At 44.9% G+C, this 22,907-nt stretch overlaps 1 protein-coding gene across 2 annotated transcripts in view; it reads left to right on the top strand.

Moving 5' to 3' along the window:
• The window catches only part of ULK2 (unc-51 like autophagy activating kinase 2), an 801,072-nt gene that overhangs the window by 626,934 nt on the left and 151,231 nt on the right, over positions 1-22,907 (top strand). For both annotated transcript variants that reach the window (XM_069615186.1, XM_069615185.1), the window contains exon 15: positions 6,909-7,043. In XM_069615186.1, coding sequence (XP_069471287.1) covers positions 6,909-7,043 — 135 coding nt within the window. The remainder of the gene's footprint in view (positions 1-6,908; positions 7,044-22,907) is intronic.

Here is a 22,907-nt window from a genome sequence, read left to right as displayed (position 1 = left end):
AAATCGATCTTTTTTTCTATTTTTTTAAAGGTCTTTTGACCTAATACCAGTTTCACCACCACCTTCTACAGTTCATATAACATACAATCTCCTGGCCTTACCTCTACCACTTCTTTCGCCAGCTCACCTAGTGACCTAACCAGTCAATGTTCCCAGCTCGAGAAACTGATTACCCACTTTTGCGTATAATAAATTCACCATTGTCCCTCCAACTCATATAACACACTCCCCAACTGCTTTAACAGCTCACTTGGTAGTTTCACCAGCGCCACCTTCAGTTCACAAAACATCAGCACCTACCTCGCCAGCTTGCAGAGGGACGTCATTATTCAGCTTGCATAATACCGTTGCTGTCCATTAGTACAGCCTACCTAATAAACGTAACCACCTGCTTCTATAATTCACAGAATAAATATGACCGCTGCTTCTCCAGCTCACATAATAGTTTCTCCATCCACTTCTGCAGCTCAAATAATAAGCTCATCACCAGCTGCTTCTCAAGCTCGCATGACAACCTTACCCCTTGCTTCTTCAACCCACATAATGGTCTTATCCATTTCTGCAGATTGCATAATAAATTCACTCCCTGCATTTGCAACTCCCATAGTAAGCTTACCACTGCTGTCCTCACTGTGTGCAATAAATATAACCATCCGCTGCTTCTGTTCACACACAAAAACACCAAAGATCCTTCCAACTGACAAAATGTTTTCCCACCTGCTCCTTCAGTTCACCCATTGCTCCCCTATTAATTACTCCTGGTCCTCAGTGCTTAGCACTAAATAGTGCAACTAACAGCGGGTAATGAGCTCTTGTCTAAAATAGCCCACGTCACTGGAGCTGGCTTCCTGAGTGTGAACTGGACATTTGTCCTTTGAGTTGGTTGCGAAACTAACAAGTCTGGTGACCTAGATGGACAATAAGTAAGGGCATTACAGTTCTATACATAATGTCAGTCATTGCTGTCACCTGGTTGTCACTATCCTTTGCACCTGTGTACTTTTCTTGCCTAACGCACTGGATGAATGACTGTTGACCCTATTGAGCCATCTCTAGGCACAAGAAAAAAGCTCTTCGTGTTGAAAGGATGAGTGTGATGTACAGTAACGTAGGAAACGTAGGGTGGTCATTGGACACATTAGTTGGGTTTGCATGAAGAAATGTTGACTGGAGAAAAAACCCAAAAATGTCAAAAAGCTAGTGAAGATAGGAGCAGGGCAGAGCAGTGAAACAATGGTGCCTTCCATTGCAAAGAAGTTCAGTTACTCTGGCCTGGTCATACCTTATGGTGTACATGTCATTTTATAGGGTCCAGCTATAATTGGCATGACTTTACAGGGCTGTATCCATGTCGAAAAGGTCTGTGTCTTCGCAAATTCACGTGCCTCACAGACCGGATTCTGGTGTTTGATGAATGGGCCTTTGTGTGCTTTATATGTTGTGACTCACGGGTGGGAGTTGGGGTGGGAGTGCTGCTCTGCAATGGTGCTGTTGCTAGATTTAGCAAAGGTAGGCTATAAGGCGAGACATGCTTGGAGGGTGGACACATAGTCTGGTATTGGGTTCCTTGCAGGCCCCACCTGGGAGGAGCAAAAGCAGAATCCAGTCTGAGGATTGGATTGAGCTAGATTTGGGTGGATTTGCTGGTTGTGCATGGGTCAGGTGATCATGCTATGCTATGAATCTGAGACGAGCATGGGGGGGCCTGTGTGGCCCCTGGAGAGAATAAGAGTTAGCGATTGCCAGATAAGGCATGTGTTACAGTGATCTGTGCAGTGGTGTGTCTGTGCATGTTACATGAATATCACTGCGTGTGTGTGTGTTATAAAAGTGTAACTGCACAGGGGAAATGTTTACTATATAACTGCATATACAGGTCTATTTGTGTGTTGTAGGCAAACGATATAGGAGAAGAATGCGCCATACGAGTGGAATTGCACAGCTCTCATTGGTCAGGGGTGTTGGGAGGGTGTAATGTGGGAGTGTTTCTGCACAAGGAAGAGTAGGTAGCAGTAGTTTAGATGCAGTGTTATGTTCTGAGTTTTTTTTAACACTTTATTTACAACAACAACAATATATATCCACAAATTTACAAAGTTCATGAACAAAGTCATATAAACATCAAAAATAACAATAGCACAAGAGCAAACCCCAAAGCAACCCACAGTTCACATCATACTATATACAAAGTCAGATTCAGTATAGAGCCAAAAATTTCTCCCAAAACTTCGCGAATAATACCATCTTCTTCTGCTTCCTATACAAACGCTCCTCCATACCCGCCAAAACATGCATCTCATTCAGCCAAATTTCTTTCTCCAATGTAAAAGTAGTTTTCCAATTCCTAATGATGATTTTCTTACCCACTGCAGCACCCCTAAACAACCATTTCTTTTGGCATTGAAAGAGATCATCCAAGATTGAATCATTCCCCAAAATTAATGTCTCGAAATTGAGATCAATTGAGGTATCAAGGACTTTCTCACAAATTTCACTAATATCGTACCAAAATCCCTGCACCTTGCCACAATCCCACAACATATGCTCCAGCGTGCTGCTCTCTTGAACACATGCCCAACAATCCGGATCATCTTTCAAACCTCTCTTCCATAATCTCTCCGGGGACCAATAGATCCTATTTACGATCTTAATTTGTTTTGTTCTTTCATTCAAACTCAATGAACAATGTTTGACATTCGAACACATCCTCGACCATGTCTCCACCGTAATGTCAGAGTCAATTCTCCGACCCCATTCAATTCTTAACAAATCATTGTTATTGTGTTCATGCAGAATCTGCCTGTAAACCCGGCTAGCTAGGCCACCCTCATCCACCAAAGATCTTCTTGTGAGGGAATCCAGATTCAATCTAGCCTTGAACTCAATGTCACCAACTGCAACTTTCAATTTCCTGTAATCAGAGAATCTGAAATTCTCTATACGAAATTCTAATTGTAAGTCTCTTGCACTCTTCCATTTCCCCTCGCTAAAGAGATCATCAATCCATCTGATACCGCCCAAAAACCAATCGGACAAAATATCACTTTGCCACTCAATTTAATAGAGGGATTCAACCATAACGACGCACCTGGATCTTTGCACGCATCCACACCCAACAATCCAGATAGTTTCCTCAAGGAACTTTGCAAACATGTGGTCAGTGAATCTCTCACACCTCTCGATTCCGAGTTATGAGTTTGTGTACTTCACTGCTACACTATTCCCCACCACAGTGGTCGAACAGGGCTGCGGCTTGTCAAGATAGTGGTGTATTGTCCCTCCAGCGGGGGTGCCTAGGCGGTGCGCTGCAGGAGACGCATAAAGGGGCAGCAGGGGAGAGGAAGGATAAAGGGAGAGTAGGTTAGACACGCAGCCTATTAGTATAGGTAGGAGAGAATGGGGAAGAGATGGAGTTAGTAATAGTTTGGATGCCTGTAGAGTTAGTGTAGATGGAGCACAGCGTGACACTGATTGGAAAGGAGCAAATGCTCAATGCTTGGGAGAATGAGCACCGCAGAGGCAGTTTCTAGTACTTTTAGGCAAGTATGTAAAATTAGTGAGTGAGTGGTTGTGTGATGGACTTGAGATGTGCTCAATCGCACCACTGAAATGTGGAGGGATGTTTCTACTATGTCCTATCATAAAATGACAAACACCAGAGACAGTAATGTGGGATCGCCCAACTGAGCCAAGAGTCTGCATGTAAAGGTGACTGCGCACTATTCTCGGGGAAAGAGAAATAGAGCGTAGGTAGTGGCTTGGGGTGTCCAATAGTGTCCCATATCTGTCTGACTATACACTGCAGAACAGGTCCTATGGGAGAGAAGAGGTATAACCTGGTCACTAGACATGGAGCTGGGGACCTAAAGAATGTCTTGGTTAATAGACCAAACACAATACATTACTATGGAGAGAGAATTTATGTCCAGCCCAAAGGCAGATATGCATGGTATATAATGGTATATAAACGTGGTCACAGAGAGAACTGGCATTACATTTTTCCAAAATATTCAATTTCTTTGTAAAAAAAAAAAGAAAAAAATGAATTTTAATAAGCATCGTAAGACATTAGGTTTTCCAATTTGTATTTGCTTCCCACAAAACGTATCTTATTAGTTCTATTCATTATTTACATTATAAAATACTTAGAATCCTATATCTGAGGTCTGTGCAAACAAGTCCACATACATCGTTACCTTTGTATCATAAATCACGAGTAGTGGTGGTCCTAACCGAGCAATACTTTTGATGTTGGTTAAAGGCATGGTCTTGTAAAAAAATTTATTTAAAAAATAGATAGGCAACATAAAAAAATAAATACTAGCATTCTCTTTTTTAAAACTTCCTATGTAAAATTTTGAGCTATTCAAGCTCAAAATTCGCAAAAGCAAGCACATGGGCGCATCCATTTTGTGAAATGGATGCCCTCCTGTGCTGGCTTTTGCGGCACTAATGAAGGAAAAGCCAGCCAGCTGTAGTAAACAAAAGCTACCGCTGGGTGGCTTTCCCTTCATTAGTGCTGTACGCGGAGGACGGGGACCGGAGACCAGAGCAGGAAAGCTGCAGCTGAATCTCTAAGTGCTATTTATTTTTTTAAAAAAAATAAGCACTAGCTGCGGTTTTTTTTCTAAGTTTTCTGGGCTGGAGGAGCCCGGAAAACATAGAAATAAAACCGCAGCTTTAAAAACGTTGTACTTATGTTTTCCGTCGCTTTTGAAGCGACCGCAAACATAAATACAACGTTATTGTGTTGGAAAACGCTGCGGTTTTTCTTTCCAAGTTTCTCAGGCTCCTCCGGCTCGGAGGAGCCTGAGAAACTCAGAAAGAAAAACCGCAGCGTTTTCCAACACAACCGCGTTGTGTTTCTGCCTGAATCTGCTTTCCCATTTGGGGCTCTCGGGCTCCCCGCGGGAGCCCCAAATGGGAAATCAGCTGTAGGCAGAAACACTACGCGGCATGTAAACACAACCACCCTGGGAGCACCGGAGACCCAAAGTGATAGCCACAGCAGGCAGAAACACAACGCGGTTGTGTTGGAAAACGCTGTGGTTTTTCTTTCCGAGTTTCTCAGGCTCCTCCGAGCCGGAGGAGCCTGAGAAACTTGGAAAGAAAAACCGCAGCGTTTTCCAACACAATAACGTTGTATTTATGTTTGCGGTCGCTTCAAAAGCGACCGCAAACATAAATACAACGTTTTTAAAGCTGCGGTTTTATTTCTAAGTTTTCCGGGCTCCTCCAGCCCGGAAAACTTAGAAAAAAAACTGCAGCTAGTGCTTATTTTTTTTTTTTAAATAAATAGCACTTACTGAGATTCAGCTGCAGCTTTCCTGCTCTGGTCTCCGGTCCCCGTCCTCCGCGTACAGCACTAATGAAGGGAAAGCCACCCAGCGGTAGCTTTTGTTTACTACAGCTGGCTGGCTTTTCCTTCATTAGTGCCGCAAAAGCAAAAGCCAGCACAGGAGGGCATCCATTTCACAAAATGAATGCGCCCATGTGCTTGCTTTTGCGAATTTTGAGCTTGAATAGCTCAAAATTTTACATAGGAAGTTTTAAAAAAAGAGAATGCTAGTATTTTTTTTTTATGTTGCCTATCTATTTTTTAAATAAATTTTTTTACTAGACCATGCCTTTAATGTAAATGATAGTCCGGAAAGTGTGAACCCGTCCCATAGAGAGCCATGCTGGCTTGGCCATGTATTGGGTGGGTCACAGAGCAATGGAGTATGATAAATATGGCAGCTGGTAGCATGTACTGTTGATAATCTTTCTTCCAAAGACTGTGGCATGGACCACCCTGGGAGGGGGGTCTACGGCCACCTTTCTGGATAAGCTTCAGCAGTGGAAGACCATGGGCCTCATTACGACCCTGGCGCTAAACCATTAGCACCATGGTCCATGCCGGGGTCCGCCATGGTGAATGGCGGAATTACCGCCCCATTCCAAGGTTGGCGGGGTGGTAATTCCCCATTCACCATGGGCCCTTCCCCATTCCCATTTTTGCCCCATAGGGCTCAATGGGAATGGGGAAGGCGCTAAGTACGGTACCGCAAATTGCGGCACCCTACTTAGCATCAAGGTCCCTTTGCGTCACCCCACTTTAACGGCGGTAAAACCAGCCGTTAAAGTCGGGTCCCGCAAAGGGACCTCGTAATCAGGCGTTAAGGGTTTAACGGCGCCGACCCCTTTTACGGCGCCGTTAAACCCTTAACGCCAGGGTCGTAATGAGGCCCATGCCGCCACACCAGTGGGGATGGCGGGCGCAGTATACATGCTTTTTTTAAACAGAAGAGGCCTCTGTGAACTCGAGCTACACAACCCCGCCACAGCTTCGGACAGATATTTTCATTTGCTGGGAAGTTAAACATTACCTGATATGACCGTATTGTTCTTGGGAATGTCTTTCCCGGGGCTCTTAACTTTGCCATTGCATAACATGTTTTCATTGTGTGCGTAACCATGTAGCTTGGCCAGTATCTCGTGTCTCCGTGCTTCTGTGAAGTTCTGAGAACACTGCAGCATGTCCGGCTTCCTGGTCTCCACAGAGTGGCCTTTTCCTGGAAGTCCTCTCTCTAGGAGGCCAGTAGGGCACGGGGCCTCCTGTCGGCCTAGTGAACGTGCCCCTGTTCTGTTGACTGGTGTGCTTCCTTCAGTACAGCAGCCTCGGTGGAACAGCCCCCAAGCTCACACAGCTGGAGTGTTATATATAAGCAGCTAAATCATTGTACTAGGCCTCGGTACTAAATAAAATAAAGCCGTCACAGGAAAATCAGAGGATCCGCGCGGTGCTGTAATTACAGACCTCGAACCTGCAGCTTTTACGGTACTTTTAAGATTCTTGTTCTGGTGCAGCTTGGAGAGCGGCCCCGAGGCCAGTACTCACGCCCGCTTTCAATGCTCTTTAACTGCAGACCGAGCCAGCCTTCCGTGTCCCCACGCAGCGAAACGGCGCCGATTCCAGTGCCCACCCAACTGCGCAATTACCAGCGACTGGAGCAGAACCTGACGTCCACCAGCCCAGTATCAAACCCTCACGGATCTCCAAGGTAAGGCGCCTCTGCGCAGCAGCCACGTGCCGGCCCATGCTTGGGCTGAGGGCTGCAGCCCTCCCTGTGTCTAACCTTAGAAACCGAGGGAAGGTATTTTTATTTACGTGATTTACAGCAAGTAAACCACAAACAGAATTACGTATTATGTTTCCTATTATTGCAGGTTATGAATGTTATGTCGTGTACAGTGTTGTGACGATGTGTTGTGGTATTTTATGATATGCCATAAGTGATTGTTATGGCATGTTGTGGGTTGTAGGACATATCATGCTAGGGTGTGACAGGCTTGTTAGTACATGTTCTGCCCGCATGTTATTGTAAGTTGTGGCATGGTATGTTGTGGTGTATCCCATGTAAAGTAATCTTATTGTATATAGAATTGTATGGCATTGCATCGTGATTTTTCTGTATGTTATGTTTAAGTGTGCTATAGCATGGCACACCATGAAATGGTTCGATATGGTACATTATGCAGTCTGAAACATGGTTTAGTTTGAAAACTAGCATACAATGCACCCACAATCCCCCCCCACCCCTAAATAAACCATCCTGCATTGATGATGCATCGTGTGATGTGCAGCAGGTGGTTCACTCTATCAAAACACCACTTGCAGTTGTGCCTGCCAGGCAGCGTCCTTCTGTTTTGGCGTGGACTGCAACTTCAGCATGGAAATGGCGCAGAAATGAACACGATCTTTCCCAATTCATTGGGTAGGAGAGAGGACGGTTTTCATAGTTTATTAAAAGCTTATATCAAGGAGTACGTTTGGAGACAAATTCATTATATAAAAGGAAATTCCCAGTTGAAGACATTTTACTGCAATGTTGGTGGGTTTTGTAACTGCAATAACTCCTGCTCTTTCTCTCCCAACATTCCGAATCAATGCTCGGCGTCTTTTAGCCAACGACCCCCCTTAACGAGGCTCTCTTCATGGTTCCAAGCACATCCCTGACCAGTATTCTTTTATCTTTAACTTGTGTTTGCTATATTATGATTGCAATACAGCCTGGAGAAGAGGGCAGCAACATGTGTTATTGTCCTTTGCCCTCATTGTGCACTCCTGGCTTCACCTCAAGCCCATAACCCCATGGTCTGTCATGCCACATGAGTAGCTATCAAAAGTAAGTGGAAGATTTGACTCTTTTCGCATGTCTTTAATGTGGTGGCGTCCACGCATTAAAACAAGTTATTGGAGGATTGGAACATGTACAAGGGTATATATATGCCTGTCGGTTTCTTGTGACCAGTGAATTACAGGAACAGGCAACTTGAGTTATTATCAGAGACCCAAAGAAAGAAGGAAAGATGCTAATTTGGGATTTGAGTGCAAGGCTGTATTCATTTATGATTGAGTCATGTCAACATTAAATAAATGGTCCCGAAGACTGTGTACTCGTGAACAATACAAAGATTATGTGGCTACTCCAAACATTATAACGTGTGGGCTTGCATAATGATAGAGAAGGGGTGAGCCCCCAGAACTGTAGAATGTCTGGGCATGTATGGGCATCAGAGCAGTGGTGGGGTCTTAAGCCCCCATTCCAAGTGCTGGAATGTGGGCTAACGGCCCAGCCTGGCAGCCCACTTAACAGCCCGAGCGAAGCGAGGACCATTATTGAGGGCTCCGAGCGATTACCCCCCCGTTCCAGCAGTTGGAACGGGGGATTAAGGCCATTAGCACCCCGGGTTACCAAAGTGGTAACCCGGGGTGCTAAAAAAAAAGTATTTTTAGTCATTGAACGGGATGCCTCGCGCGTCTCGTTCAATGACTGAAAATACTGTCTTAAGATGGCCACCATGAAAAGGGAAGGCCGGACTCCATACAGAGCCCCTCTTCCCTTTCCATGGTGTCCTGTGGGAGCCAAGGCGAAGGAATGGTGTGCGCCACCAAAATAAGATAAGTAGGGGCGTGGGAAATGAAAAAAAGGGGGGGAGATGGCGGCGGGAGAACCGGCCGTCAGGCAGCATGGCACGCTGGCTGGATCGCCGGTTTCAGTCTGCATTCCTAGCCACCTGATTGGCTGGCTCTTAAGCATACTCCCAGAACAGTAGGCAGCATTATACACAAAGCATTAAAGAGAACACATTGGCACACAGAGCGTTTGATAGTGTGTGTGGCTACCCAGAACAAGAGATTCAATGAGTGTGCACGCATAGCAGGGGAACATGTGGGCTGCCAGAACAGAGAGCATGTTTGAGCACTCAGACTAACGTAACATGAAGGCACCCAAAAACAGATGCATGCCCAGAACAGTAGCGAGAAGGTGTGGGCAACCAGAATACTAGCATATTTGAGCACAGAGAATAACAGAGGAAATGCACATGCTGCTGTTAATCACCAGGACAGAAGTTCAATCACACTAAAGGGTGCTCATTTTTACAGTGAGAATGGTTGCATTATGGAATAGGTATTAATGTTGCAGAGAGCAGTTCCTTCCGGGCATTAAGAATGTCCTTCCCCAGTCTTTATAATTCACAAAAGGGTTCCATTCCCTCTTCTCACTTACCTGGATGTTGCGGTTTCTGAGTTTCCAGAACCCTTATTCATGTCATAGGGTATTTGTGGGTTTTCTGGGGACCCATATCCCAAGATTAACTCTAGAACATTGTACGGCCTGCAGACGGGTCAACAGTTGTAGCCAGGGGTGAAAGCTGGAGAGGTATCATTTTAGGACTGTCCTAGCCGGGGTGTCTCCTGCTTCTGCCCCACTGATCCTACGATGTCCTCCCTGGACCCTCTCATTTCTCTCAGCTTATGATCTTGCCTAGGGCTGACCTGGCACACCAAAACATTTCAGATCTTGTAGGCTATGTAACTATCTTCCTCTGCCTTTCTTTGCCTCCTGATGTCATCTGTTGTCCTCCAGCTACATCTTCTGATATCACCTCCTTCTCTGTAGATGTAAACGGAAGAGAGAGCCTTCCAAAGACCCACCAAACTATCCCTAAAAACTGTTCACTGATGAGGCCTCTGGGATTCTTTCTTGGCCTCCAACCCACACAACACCAAGAAGGTTATGGTGGGTTAAAAAGGTTTGAAAAAAAACCTTTCACCTGAAATGTGAAATTAGGAAAGTCCATTTGAGCCAAGTCACACATATATGGTGAAAAATCTGCTCTAGTCGTTGGCAAGTGATATGACTCTTGGCGAGAATGAAATGGTGTGCTTTGTGTATGCATAGAATTGAGGTGCCAAGTGACTTTTTTTATGGCTGGCTAGTAGCTTGCAATTTGAATTTCTTCCCCCTGTGTGTATATACACCTTCCAGAGAGTACTAGTCAAAAATCTTCCTGTATCTATATGCAGATCTGAGGTTTGAATGCAGAAGACTTCAGACACTACTCTTCTGTATCTCAACTGAGGTTGATTTACTTCCCGACCAGGCTAGTGTCTCCTCTCTGAGCTTAATCTAAATGCTTGTTTCTGACTTGAGCTTTTTGATAAGTGTCTACTGCCACACACTATGCTTGCCTTTTAAAATCATGCCGCTTGAGTTGTGCTGATGGATCTCCGCTCTGTGTGCGCTTAGCTAGCTCACAGGCATGCGCAAAGAAGAGACTGAGTAACGTTGGAGTGCCGAAGAAACCTCTGTCCCACTCTCTAACGAAGGCAAAGGCCTACACGACCACTTAATCGCTGCTTCTAGCTCCTCAAATTTAGTTCTTTCTTAAAAGAGAAGTGGAGCAGTGACTCAGAGCTTGAGTCTTCACTTTTAATTGTTTTTTCAGTCAGTTTCCTCTAGAGTCTTAAACCAATGCTTGGCAAATAAGTCATATATTATATTGGATTTTCTCTTAATTCCTTCTCTGCACAACACCAGGTTCCACTAGTATGTCCCACAAAGGCTCACTCTGATCTTTAATTATTTTATTGGCAGTTTTTAAGAGTATTTCTACTTGGAAAGAGACAGAGAGGTCCTGAAAGGGACCTGTTCCCTTGGCTTTAATGCAAGACAGTTAAGAACCTTTTTGTAGGTTCCGAACCTCATGCTTTGAGCCATTGATGCAATCAGTTTTCAGCACCTGCCTTGCCATCTTGGCCTAGACATGCCTTGTCTTCTGAGACAAAATCTAGTCAAGAAAAACACCATCAGGACCAAACCTTCACAAATGAAACGCAACAACACCCATGGAGCAGCTCCTAACATCTTCTCTGCACCAACTAGATTTTAGACTCTGGTCGACCTGAAATTACCATCTCTCTCTCTCTACGCCATTTACCTACTGGTTTTGTTACCGCCACCTTCCCTTTAGATGTTATTACCACTTCTTTCTGACCATCTTAACCTTCTGGGATCCTCCTTCCTACCACAGGATGTTACCACCCCCTTCTGCCCTCCTTGTCTTTGACACAAATCCTCCTGTCACAACCGTTTGATTTTCCAAGACGTGAGAACCCCAGAGAGTTCCGTCCTCCTCCATGATGGCACCACACTCTGTGATATTAACACCTGGGTCCTGAATAGTTTTGTGGAAAGTGAGGTATGGATCTCCCAAGTGGAATTCTGTAAAGAAAAAAAGGGTAACAAGTTTAATATGATCCCAATGAAGTATCCAAAAACAACCCTTTGCTTTCCCACGCTACTCAATTTTGGGGTAGACCAGTTCTTAAGGGCAAAATAAAGCTGGAGAATTACCCTACTGTAAGGGCAAAAGAAAGCTGGAGAGTTACTCTACAGTGGAAATGGCAGTCTCCACATGTGGACCCCTGATTGCCTTCAGTTGTTTTTCACATTTGTCACTAGAGTTTACTGTGGATTTTCTGTATTTTCATTTTTTACAATGTATTGCGGAACTTTTCCCAAATGTATTTTTCATCTTGCACTGTATGTGACTGTATATTTCCATTTCCCTTCCTATGATCTACACAGATTCGTCCCCGACTACAGTGTCTGTGCTTGTGTTGATGTTGCCGGTACATGCATGTTTCCCTGTATTTTATTTATTTTTACTTTATGTCGAAATCTGAATTTACGCTTTACTGTACTTGGTTACAACATTGCCTGCTCACTGCGTTTTGTGCTTTTGCAACATGATCTCTGTAAGTTGCTTGGCTCCTGGCACACTGGGCATTGCCCGCCTTTCACCCTGTTTTCCTGCACTATATGGATAGCATACATTGTGTCTTTAGTGTGTGTGTGTGTGTGTGGGTCTGTCTGTCTGAGACCCTGCCTTGCTATGTGGACATATGTTGAGTTATTATGTTCTTCCACTCTGTGTCCCCTGCACTGTGGGTAAGTATATGTGGGAGGCTGTGAAAAACCAGTCCCAACAAAGGGACTCCATTCCCTCCAAAACCACCCAATCAACCCTCCTGAAAACAAACCTTGTTCCCAGTCCAAGCAACAGCTGCCAGTTCTACTGCCAGTGTAATTGACAGCCCAAGGATGGCCCTTTTCTCCCTTCCTGAGAACTCTTCCCCCTCCTCCACCCCAGAAACAACATATATTGTCCCTGCCTGTGTTTGACCACCTTTCCTACACCCTGTAGTTTCCCTCCCCCTTCTTGTCACTAACCTTCCTTGGGCCCTGGAAACAGCAGAGAAGCCAGTTTAAACCTGTCCCTAGCCCAGGCAACAGCTGCCAGCTTTACAGCCAGAGTAATCAAAGCCTAGGCTGGCCCTTTAATATCTTCCTGAGAACCCCCTCCCCTGTGATGTTCTGCCTTGTGCCTGCAGCCCCGTGCAGACAATAACCCATGTCCAGTGTGTCTAACGTACTCCTCAGGCAATAGGTCTACTTCTCTGCCAGTAATAAATCTTTCCCCGATTTCTGACCCAAACAAATACTCTGGTGCATTCATTGGAGTTTGCCTTCTTCTGTGTAGCCTGTCTATTATTGCAAGAGTGGGCACCCAGTCCGCCTGCATACACAACACACCCTCACCAGGTCTGTTAATCCCTGTCCCAAAGCTTTGGCTCCGCATCTCCCACATGGCCTTCCCCACCTTGGCCTGCATCCCAAGTCCACACTACAAATTCAGGTAACATAACGGAGAAAAACATGTGGAGAAAAACAAACGTCCATAGGCCAGAGTTGCCCACCCATTGAGAGGTGACGCAGGGACGAGATACTGAAATGCACCAAAAAAGTAAATAATACAAAATATAAGGGATCTGCCCTGGATGGCATGAGGGAGCAATAGAGGCAAGAGATCTAGCACAGTTTGCCTTTCTGCTGCTGGGGTCCAGGGAACAAGATTACAAAGGCTTTAAATGACCCAGTGAGGTCATAGGAAGAAGTCTAAAAAATCTAATCAGTTGGTCAAAGCACCATCCAGTATTCTTAATTGAGAAACCCTAAGAAACACATGTCGAGATAGCCAGAGGTTAAGAGGCCAGGCCCGCAGTAAAGAGTTACCAAAAGGACAGAAAACAGTAAAGTTCAAAGAACAGGACACCAGAAAAAAATGCTACTTACTCACTCAATGGAGTAGTTGAGATGCACAGTCTTTTATTGAGTTTTTTTTTCTTTCTGGTTCCAGGCAATTGAGGGACATGATTGCTTATGCTCTTCCACCAATCGGGTTTGCTGCACCCATGTGTGCTTTCAGGAATTGGAGTCACATGGTCATAGAGGAGCCACAACAATTTCCAAAAATGAGGGACTGAAGAAATCCGCTTCTTCTCTGTTTGGTTCCCCATGTGACACCTTAACTCTCTTGGCTGTCACCACCTCCTCTTGCCCTCCACTGCTTTCACTACTCTGCCTTTCCCATCTCTCCAGCCTCTTCTTTCTCCCACGCAGTATCCATCCACCACCAAGTAGCAGCCTCTTCCTGCAGCCCTGATAAACTCACTGAGGTCTCCAAATGTTTTGGTGATCTAACTCCTTATCCTGGGTTGGGATTTTGGTGAAGGCCTGCTCCTGCGCCGTGTAATAGGAATAGTGTTGCGATTGGTTGTTTCTTCTGAGTGCACCTGGCCTTACTTTGGGCTTCGAGGCCCGAACCAAGCCTTCATTTTGTTATCTTGGATTGCACTCTTCTTTTCCTGCCACTGTCTCTTGCTAATTGTGAAAAGCTACGGGCTCCTGTGTCCTCTGTGTGCATTGTGTATTAAAAAAACCTTAGGTAAATTGTTTAAATTCCCTGACAGCCGAGAAAATGGTTGCTTGAAGTGAGTTTGCAACATTGTATCATTGGTGAGGAAATGGTCTGCCGGGAAACAATGAAATGGTAACTTTGTGTCATATGCAGAGAAATCCGTATTCAGAAAACTGCACGTTAGCAGAACTCACATTTGGAGAAACCAACACACTTGCTACATTGTATCAAGCTCAGGTCTATGGAGCTACCGGAGCATCTCACTTTGGGATTTTGGAAAAACGTGTCTGCTACCACTGACAGGATTGTAACAGTATCAGAACAAATGTTATTGATGCCTTAATAAGTGTAGAGATGATGTAAGCTCCGACTCTCTTGTGCCCTGACTATTGTAATAACCTCCTGTTGAGTCTCCCAACAACAGCGATACGGCTTCAAGCTATTTAGAGCAAAGCAGCAAGGTTTCGCCTGGGCCTCAGACACAGGAATTGCATCCTGCCAGATGTACTCTCACTTACGTGGCTGCCTTTGTGTGCATATATTGACTTCAAAATCCTCTGCTTAGCCACAGAGCCTCCTCTGTAATGGGCAATGGGCTGCCAACCTGTTACATGTTAAGGATGAGACAAAGTTAGCCCAATGAAAACCTAAGCACTCCAACAGCTGCAGTGTGCAGAGGAGGGAGCCCTGCTGAATCGGCTTTGGTGCGGGCAAGCTTGGGTTCACTACCTCAGCAGCGCATACCTAATAAGCCAATCAAGGGCAAGGGTATTTTGTTTCCCCCAAGTTTCATGGCCCATTGGCTTTCTGAGGTATTGTACTCAGAAAATGGAGTAGAGGATGGTAGGAGGGTCTGGGGTGTGAGCCGCTGCTGCACTGTGCCCAAGCCTGAACCAGAACTCGGGGAGAGGTGTAGGATGTTTGCCTTCCCTTGCTTTTTTGTTCCTGCATGAATGGTGCACCTAACAGGCTTTCCGGAGCAGCATATACAATAAGCAGGCGTCCAGAGGTGAAGTGACACGCCCTGCAGGGTAAACAAATATTTTAAAATGTGTTTGTGTGTATGTATGAATACATGCAGTCAATGTGTTGTGTTTGTGAATGTGTATGGATGCTCGTATTTGTGAGTGCAGCGTGTATGTGGCAGTGTAGATGCAAGCTGGGTGGAGGGGGCTGGTGAATGCTCATGGTTGAATGATGTGCGAGCAAATGAAGCGAATGCATGAGCATATCAATTCAGGGGAATGTATGTATGAGTGAATGCATGAGTGAATTAATGCAGGGGTGGTGTGTGTGGATGCCTGCTCGCAGTGAAGGGAGAAATACTGGCAAATATTGGTGCAGACAGCAAGAACATGTTTTCTAACAGTGGCATGTCACTTTTACTGGCATTATGGTCATCGTCAACATGATGAGTGTTCTTACATGGGGATGGGCCTGTACTGGTGCAGCCAGCAGGAATATGTTTGTTTCCTAACAGTGGCATGACTTCTTACAGCCATTATGTGCAAAGACAGCACGATGAGTGTTCTTATGGGGGGGGAGGGGTTTACTGGCCTTCATTGTTGCAGCTAGAATGGACAAGTTTTGTAACATTGGCATATCATTTGTACTGGTGTTATGGCCAAATACAGTCTGATAATTGTTCTTACATTGTGATACTGGCAAATAGTGGCACAGCCAGTAAGAACATGTTTTCTAACAGTGGCATGCCATTCTTACTGGCATTATGATCAAAGTCGACATGAGTGTTGTTACATTGGGAGAGCCCCTATTCTGGTGCAGCCAGCATGACCATGATTTCTAACAGTGGCATGGCCTCTTACTGCCATTATGTGCAAGGTCAATGTGATGAGTGTTTTTACCTGGGGATGGGCCTACATTTTTGTGGCCAGAAAGAGCGTGTTTTCTTATATTGACATGCCCTTTTACTGCATCCTGGGCAGGATTCTGGCCTAAGCTAGTGCAGCGAGTATGTTTTTTTTTCTACAGTGGGCTCATCCGTTTTATTGACATGATCAAAGCCAACATTATGATTGTTCTTATGTGAGGATGGCCTACATTGATGCAGCCAATATGGAGAGGTTTTTCTACAGTGGAGATACTAGCCTATGTTGATGCAGGCTGCATTGATTTGTTTTCTTACTGTATCACTACTGCCATTATGGACAAAGCAAACCAGTATGTATATGGTCAGACAGTATGGACATGTTTGGGCACAGCCAGCATGAAAATGCTTTTTGTATACACTGCCAACATATACAGTGTTACTATTTTGCCAAAGGCATCATGAACCTGCATTGGAAAATGTCTATGTGCACAGTTGGTGACCTGGCATCTATTAGATTTTTCATTTGATGTTAGACAAAACCGATTGTAACAGATGGGTTTTTTGCCCTCATTTTCATAGGTGTTCTGAAAAATGCACAATTTTAATCCATTATTTGAAAAATGTCTTTGGGAGAGAATGCTAGAATCTTGATAGGATGCTTTGGGTTCTCTCAGTCTCATGTGCGCTTTTATGGGACATAAAAGACCAGAGAGATTGCCCTACCAATTAAAAAAATCCCGAGCTGCCACTGAATATCCTAGTGGTCATTCGATCCTCTGACAATCATCTTCACTTATGCAAAAAGACTTAAAACACTTATCTTTAGAAAATCCTTCAGTTTTGTTGCATGTGCTCCTTCTGCCACTATGAAACTGTCTGGCGCCCAGACCCGAATGCTGGTCCACCCTTTGACCCACCTTCAGCAAACGCACTACCTTGCTCCTCCCACACCCAACTGCTTGATCAATCTTTTGCTATGCACTCATTGTATTGTTATTTCTATGCGCTGTTGTGTTCGCCTGTGCTCTTCCCCCTATTCCTTGCCCTCCACTTAACTGATCTCACTGTCTCCAAAACCTGAGAAACATTAGATTTCTTCCTCCTCTTCTCTTTTTCTTGGGAAGTTCTAACACATGTCTCTGTCCGGGGTTGGCACCTCATAAAACTTCAATAATGTTGAAAAAATATGATATTTCAGCTAACCTTAATGGAGGTAATCGAGCACGCTTCAGGGAGGTAGTTGCGCCCCCACATTGGAGAATGTCTAGCTACCTTACATGGATATCGATGACACTCATGATGGACATTGCCCGGCTTCCTGGACTGGGATCATTGAGTGCGTGCAGTGGCTATTGATGAGCAGTCTCCGAGAAGTTCCGCAAGCATTTTTTATGAAGATCGCTGATCACTCAAACTTCAGCTCAGCGAGCGCCCTTAATAGAGCTCATCCAGTCACCCATATGGAGATTGATGAACGACCTTAATGCAGAATGTGGAAGAAATATAATGGATATTAAGCACCACTAATGGATGTTTTCGTGCATCCTAAGTGGACATTGCTGAGCACTCTTAATGCAGATTGTTGAGCAGTTGGTGTTTCAAAGCCCAACACAGAAATTCAGACACATCCTAGAAGAAAGCAATAGCTACTATGATGCGACTACTGTCAGCACCCCGACGTTTCAAGGGCATAGCGCAAAGAGTACTCTAGATGCGCTTGGTCCGGAGATTCTGGCATTTCACCTTAGGGACTGTACATGTAGGGTTACACTGAGGAACAGACTCGCTCCCTTTTATTCAGATCCTTTTTCATATATTGGTTATAAATCCCGGCTATAGTAAGAGGGTAGACCACCCCATACACCTATTCTTTTCAGCATTAGGCTCAAGTATTGCTTCATAATAACAAGGACCTGTTTTATATAGTGTTTAATGCCCTATTCCTCTGGCTTCTGAGCACCTTAATAATGAGTGTTAGTAAATTCTAGACCCACTTCTTCAGGTTCATCCCTCCAATCAGGAATTGGACACTCTGGATTCTCATATTGGCGGCTTTCAGTTTTTCGGGCAGCTGATCCTTCGTTTTTCTCACCATACTCTGAATGGTGGCGCCTGCACATTGTTGGTATTCTGCTTTGATTGACCTCGGGTGTATTGGTGGCACAAGAACGAGGCCACCGTTTCTGTCAGTTTCACCTCTACAGAGATCACTTTTGTGCACAGCGTCCCTCCCGTTCAGTTTTCTTTTGCAGTGCAGATGCCTTCAGGGCTTTGCCTATTTCCGCCAGGCCAGCCATGGCATCTCCAGAAGATTCGTTGGGATCCTGTGCTGGAGATTGTGTTATGGAAAGCTCCTCCCATGGGAGGCTAAGGTGCCCATGGTGAGTGCACTGGGGTGCTCCTTCTCTGCCCCTCATCTCCACGTCTGGGGAATCGTCTTGAAGCATCTGTGCGTGCCAATTTCTAGGTCACTTATTTAATCTCTGCACCCCTCAGTCCTCTGTGTGCCTGCTGTTCTACATCCACGACAGCTGTGGAGCATCAGCGATCAAATGAGTGCCCATCAGTGGGCATCCACCATCTAAGCGTCAGACAGAGGCAATTCTAGATACAACAAGGTGGGTGTGAGCACTCTTCAGTCTTCTATGGGAACAGAAGCAGTGCACCCTGAGAGCCTCATCCTTTATCTACTGCCCCACAGCCTTAGCCCTTTTTACTCTGGGTACCAGAGTTACTTGATTAAGGTCTGGGTGAGTGGCATAGCACCATCGTATATTCAGCAACTACTTCTGAATCCTGTGCCCCAGCCATGCACAATGGCTATGTCGCCACCGCAGCAGAGCAAACACTGCTGCCTTAGTGATGTGTGCACGGACGTGATTCCAGAAAGGTGAGCCGAACATGTGGTGCTACTGCTGCGCTGCGTGTGGCTAGCTGAGGGGGCAGCTCGTATGCCTAACTCACTAATGAAATGCTGTGTTTAAGGTGATACATGCTGCAACAGGCTATACGGAAGAGAGATTGGAGGATGGTGTGTGAGCGAGAGGGACAGGGAGGCACCAGGCAAGACTGCTGTCTGAAGGCAGTGGAAAAATTAAAGAGGGAATGCGGGTGCAGCTAGAGGGAAAGGCACCTGTGTGCACAGGGGTGCAACAGGCATTGGTGAGTATAGGGGCGCTGTGGACAGATGGGGGTAATTCAGGAAAGAAAGTGCAGAGGCAAAAAGATGGAGTTGGTGTGGCAGGGGAGAACTAAGTGTCTGCGGAGGAGGGCTGCAGTGATGGGCATATGCGAGCATGGGGAGAGATGTGCAGGTTAAGGGACTGCTGGTTGCAGTAGCGAGTAGTACCTGCTGGAAGTGTCCGAAACTCAGCCCCAACATGGTAAAACAATTGCTCCTGAATCCAGGTCCCTGCTATTTATTCCCAACCACTTTTCTCGAAACACTGTTAATTAAAGCGCAATACTACTCTTGTCCAATAGATGTCACTATCACTCCATGTTTCACATAACAACATCAGTTTCATTAATTTGGAGATTTCGTTTTGTAATACTCTAAAATCAAAATATAATACAGGGAATACACTCAGCCTCATTCCGAGTCCAGCGATCGGGGTAAAAACCGTGATAACGGACTTTCTACTACCACAAAATGAGTAAAGGGAAACCCAGCATTAGATTTGAAGATAAGGGCTAAGTGTGTAGCTCTCTCTACAAACAAAGAACATCAGCCATTAAAGAGAATCATGATGCTCTTACAAAATCAGATATCTTTAAATACATATACAAACCAATGTACAGGTTGAAAGTTGCAAAAAACGTTGTTCAATCATAAAATAGGTACACATAATCAATAGTCGTTCCAATTTCAACATATGCGTGAATAACCTCAATGCCAGTTTCCAGAAACACCCCAGTATAACACTTACATTACCAAAAAATCACAAACACATGTAACCACGTTAAACACATGAACAACAAAATATAAATACATTGAAAATAATTTGAAACACATCAAGTGGTTTACCAACAAACGTAAACCAGACACATGTGCATTATATATGTGTTGACAATAATAAGTGAATTCCTGGGTGTATAGGCTAAGTCCACTGTCTCTTCTAATGGAGCAAACTTAATGGACATTGAGGCGAAATGGATTATGGTGCCAACTTAAGTTTCGGCTGAAGTGGCCCGATAGGTCATGGCCCCAGCCTTCCTCTGGACATAAGCGTAGTTAGCAAGGGTGAACGACTTTATGGAATTCATTCTTCAGTACAATGCAGCTTCCATTCATTTCTAACATTAGTAGCATATTCGTGATTGGCAGGTAATTGACCTGGAAGCAGCGGATCCAGGCCTGTTTTTTTTAAATAACGCCGTGATCCTTGCGTTCTTAATACATTCCGGCACCAGGCATTCTTCTTTAAACGACACGTTGACACATTTTGTTATAGCAGAGGTCAGCGTGGGGTGACACGCTTTTGCTATAATCGCAGGGCATAAGTCTCCCCCACAGCTGGTGGGCTTCAGCTTCATCGTCGGGTCTGGCAGATAAGTGAGCAGAAAAGAAGGAGAGGAGGTTCAGGAGGAGAGAGGTGAAGAGAATATGTGTTGGTGTCCACAGATGGGAGTGAAGAGAGAGATGTGGGTTTCTTGGCAGGGACAGGAATGGTACAAGAAGACGGAGGCTGTCTTTCAGGGCAAAAAAAGGCAGGCAATGTTTACACTGCATTCGTTTTTCATTGTACAAAATAGAAACATGCTCCAACATACCCATCACGTCAGGGATAGTGCTACTAACGCCCATGTCAACGTCCCTTTCGATTTTTGAAAGAAAGATGCAATACTCTGCGATTTACACTGGATGTTGGGCTATATGCACAGCTTGTGAATCTAAGTAGATACAATCATCAGAAATGCTATTACGGTGAGCAATGCATGTCATTCCAACCCTTCCTCTTGCAGTGAAACCTGCCACTTCAACTAGAGATGGGAATAAGTTTCAACGGTGGAACCTTGCCACTCATCCAGCCATGCTGTCCCCGTTGCGCTTTGAGATCCTCAGTGATATTAATGGAGATTGGAAGGGGCGTGTGTTCTTTTATCTCTAAAGTTCCTTTAAAGTTCCTCCCCACCTTTGGGTATATTCGTACCATTGTCTCACCAAGACTTCCTGTTTGCTTACCAACCACACTGGGACTCTGGAGGAAAGCATCCCAAGGGCTGTGACGAGGAATGTTAGAACTTGGGTAATGAAGATTATCTGTAAGGAATCGGGCTGTGCAGTGTGCTGGGGTCTGTGACAACCCAGATGTGCAAGAGGATGCAAGAGGCATCGGACTGCAATCCTCTATAGAGAAGTGCATGCAAACATGCAGGCTGGCTTCCTGCTGCTGCCAGCAACATTCAAGCTCCTGGGAGCACTTCCGAAGCACGGCAGAAGACGATCAGCTGAGCGGACATGGGGCTGTGAACTAGCCTTGCAGCAAAGGCCTCGAACAGTAAGGGTGGCGTTGCACATCATGCATCCAAGTCTGCAAGCTAAGATTTCAATTTACATGATTAGCCTTTAGTAAACGTCCTGCCTTGGGGTCTTGCTAATGCCTGATTTAGTTGGTCACTTATCGTCCACTACTACCTTCAAGAAAGCAGCGTTCTTTCCTATTTGCAATTAAAAAAGACATAAAGCAGGTAAGGAAAGCCCCGAGCTGGCAGCTTTGCTCTCATTCCATAGCTGCTCCATTGGCTTTTATTGCTCATTACAGACGCCGTCTTGCTCTGGACCCTGAAATACGACCACGCACACACAGGCTCGTGGGACCCGCGCCAGGCAGCATTCTCTGTGAGGACATTCATTGATACATGCACCAAGGAGCTGACTCGGTGGGTTACTGCGCATGCTGCAGACATCTGTGAAGGCCTAAGTTCAATCCTGGTAGGCTCCACTCGTCTCTGATCCTTCTGTGACTAATACAACGAGCACCGTTGTAGTTGGGTGATAACATCTCTCCAAAGAAACATTGCATTATCTCCCCCCCCCCCCCCACTATGAACTTTAGCGCTGTAACTACCCCCACCCTCCGAGTGGAGTTGGTAAACGGGAGTGCCAAGCCAATGTTTTTGCCACATGGATCCGGACCTGGAACAAGTCTGTGTCTGTAGAAAGTAACTCGCAGGGAATTCACTGTGGGTATATTCGAGTGACATCCGTAACAAACAGTATTTTCTTAAAAAATGTACCACACTTATGAAGCACTGCTTCCCTAAGAGCAGGGGGCGCTGTACATGTAGCAACAATTTTACATAAAGACAAAAGGGTAACATTACAATAAACAGAATGTATACTCCTAAAATAACACAATTATTAAATAAAAATATAATTATACAAAAAATTACAAGAAATAGGAGAAATACAGGATGCAAAATTATAAAAAGCTAAGATTTTGAAAGACATAATATTTTAAAAGTTACATGGATGGAAGAAAAGCGAATTTAAATTTAAAAATGTATCCAATCTGAAAGATCAGCAAACCTCAATTATCAAGGAGATGGATACATATGGAGCAGCTGGTGAAAAGGCCTAATTTGCAAATACAGTTTTTTGATTGATGGATTGTCCAGGCGCTTTACATTTGTGCTGCTTCTTTTCCTTGTACTGCAGGCCGCCTGCAGGTGGTTGACCCAGTATGCTGATCCTGGGGAAACGATTACTGTAGTGTCATTCTTATAATCGTTTGAAACATGGGTATGCCGTCTTTATAACGAATGAAAAAATAACGACAGTGTTTTCGATATGTTCATTATTTTCTTTAAATGCACTATCCAACACTTTCTACAAATATTCTAGGACTGGAGTTAGTATATACAATTACACCAGTCCTAAAATATGCTGGGGGAGGGTGTTTGCTGCATTTAAATAAAATAATGAAAATATCGACAACACTGTATACCCTTGGTTGGGCCGTTTGTCATTACGTAAGGGATG

The sequence above is a fragment of the Ambystoma mexicanum genome, chromosome 9 (genome assembly GCF_040938575.1).
Source record: "Ambystoma mexicanum isolate Mex_15411 chromosome 9, UKY_AmexF1_1, whole genome shotgun sequence".
Classification (NCBI taxonomy): domain Eukaryota; kingdom Metazoa; phylum Chordata; class Amphibia; order Caudata; family Ambystomatidae; genus Ambystoma; species Ambystoma mexicanum.
The sequence above is the reverse complement of the archived record's forward strand: the minus strand, read 5'-3'. Positions and strand labels throughout refer to the sequence as shown.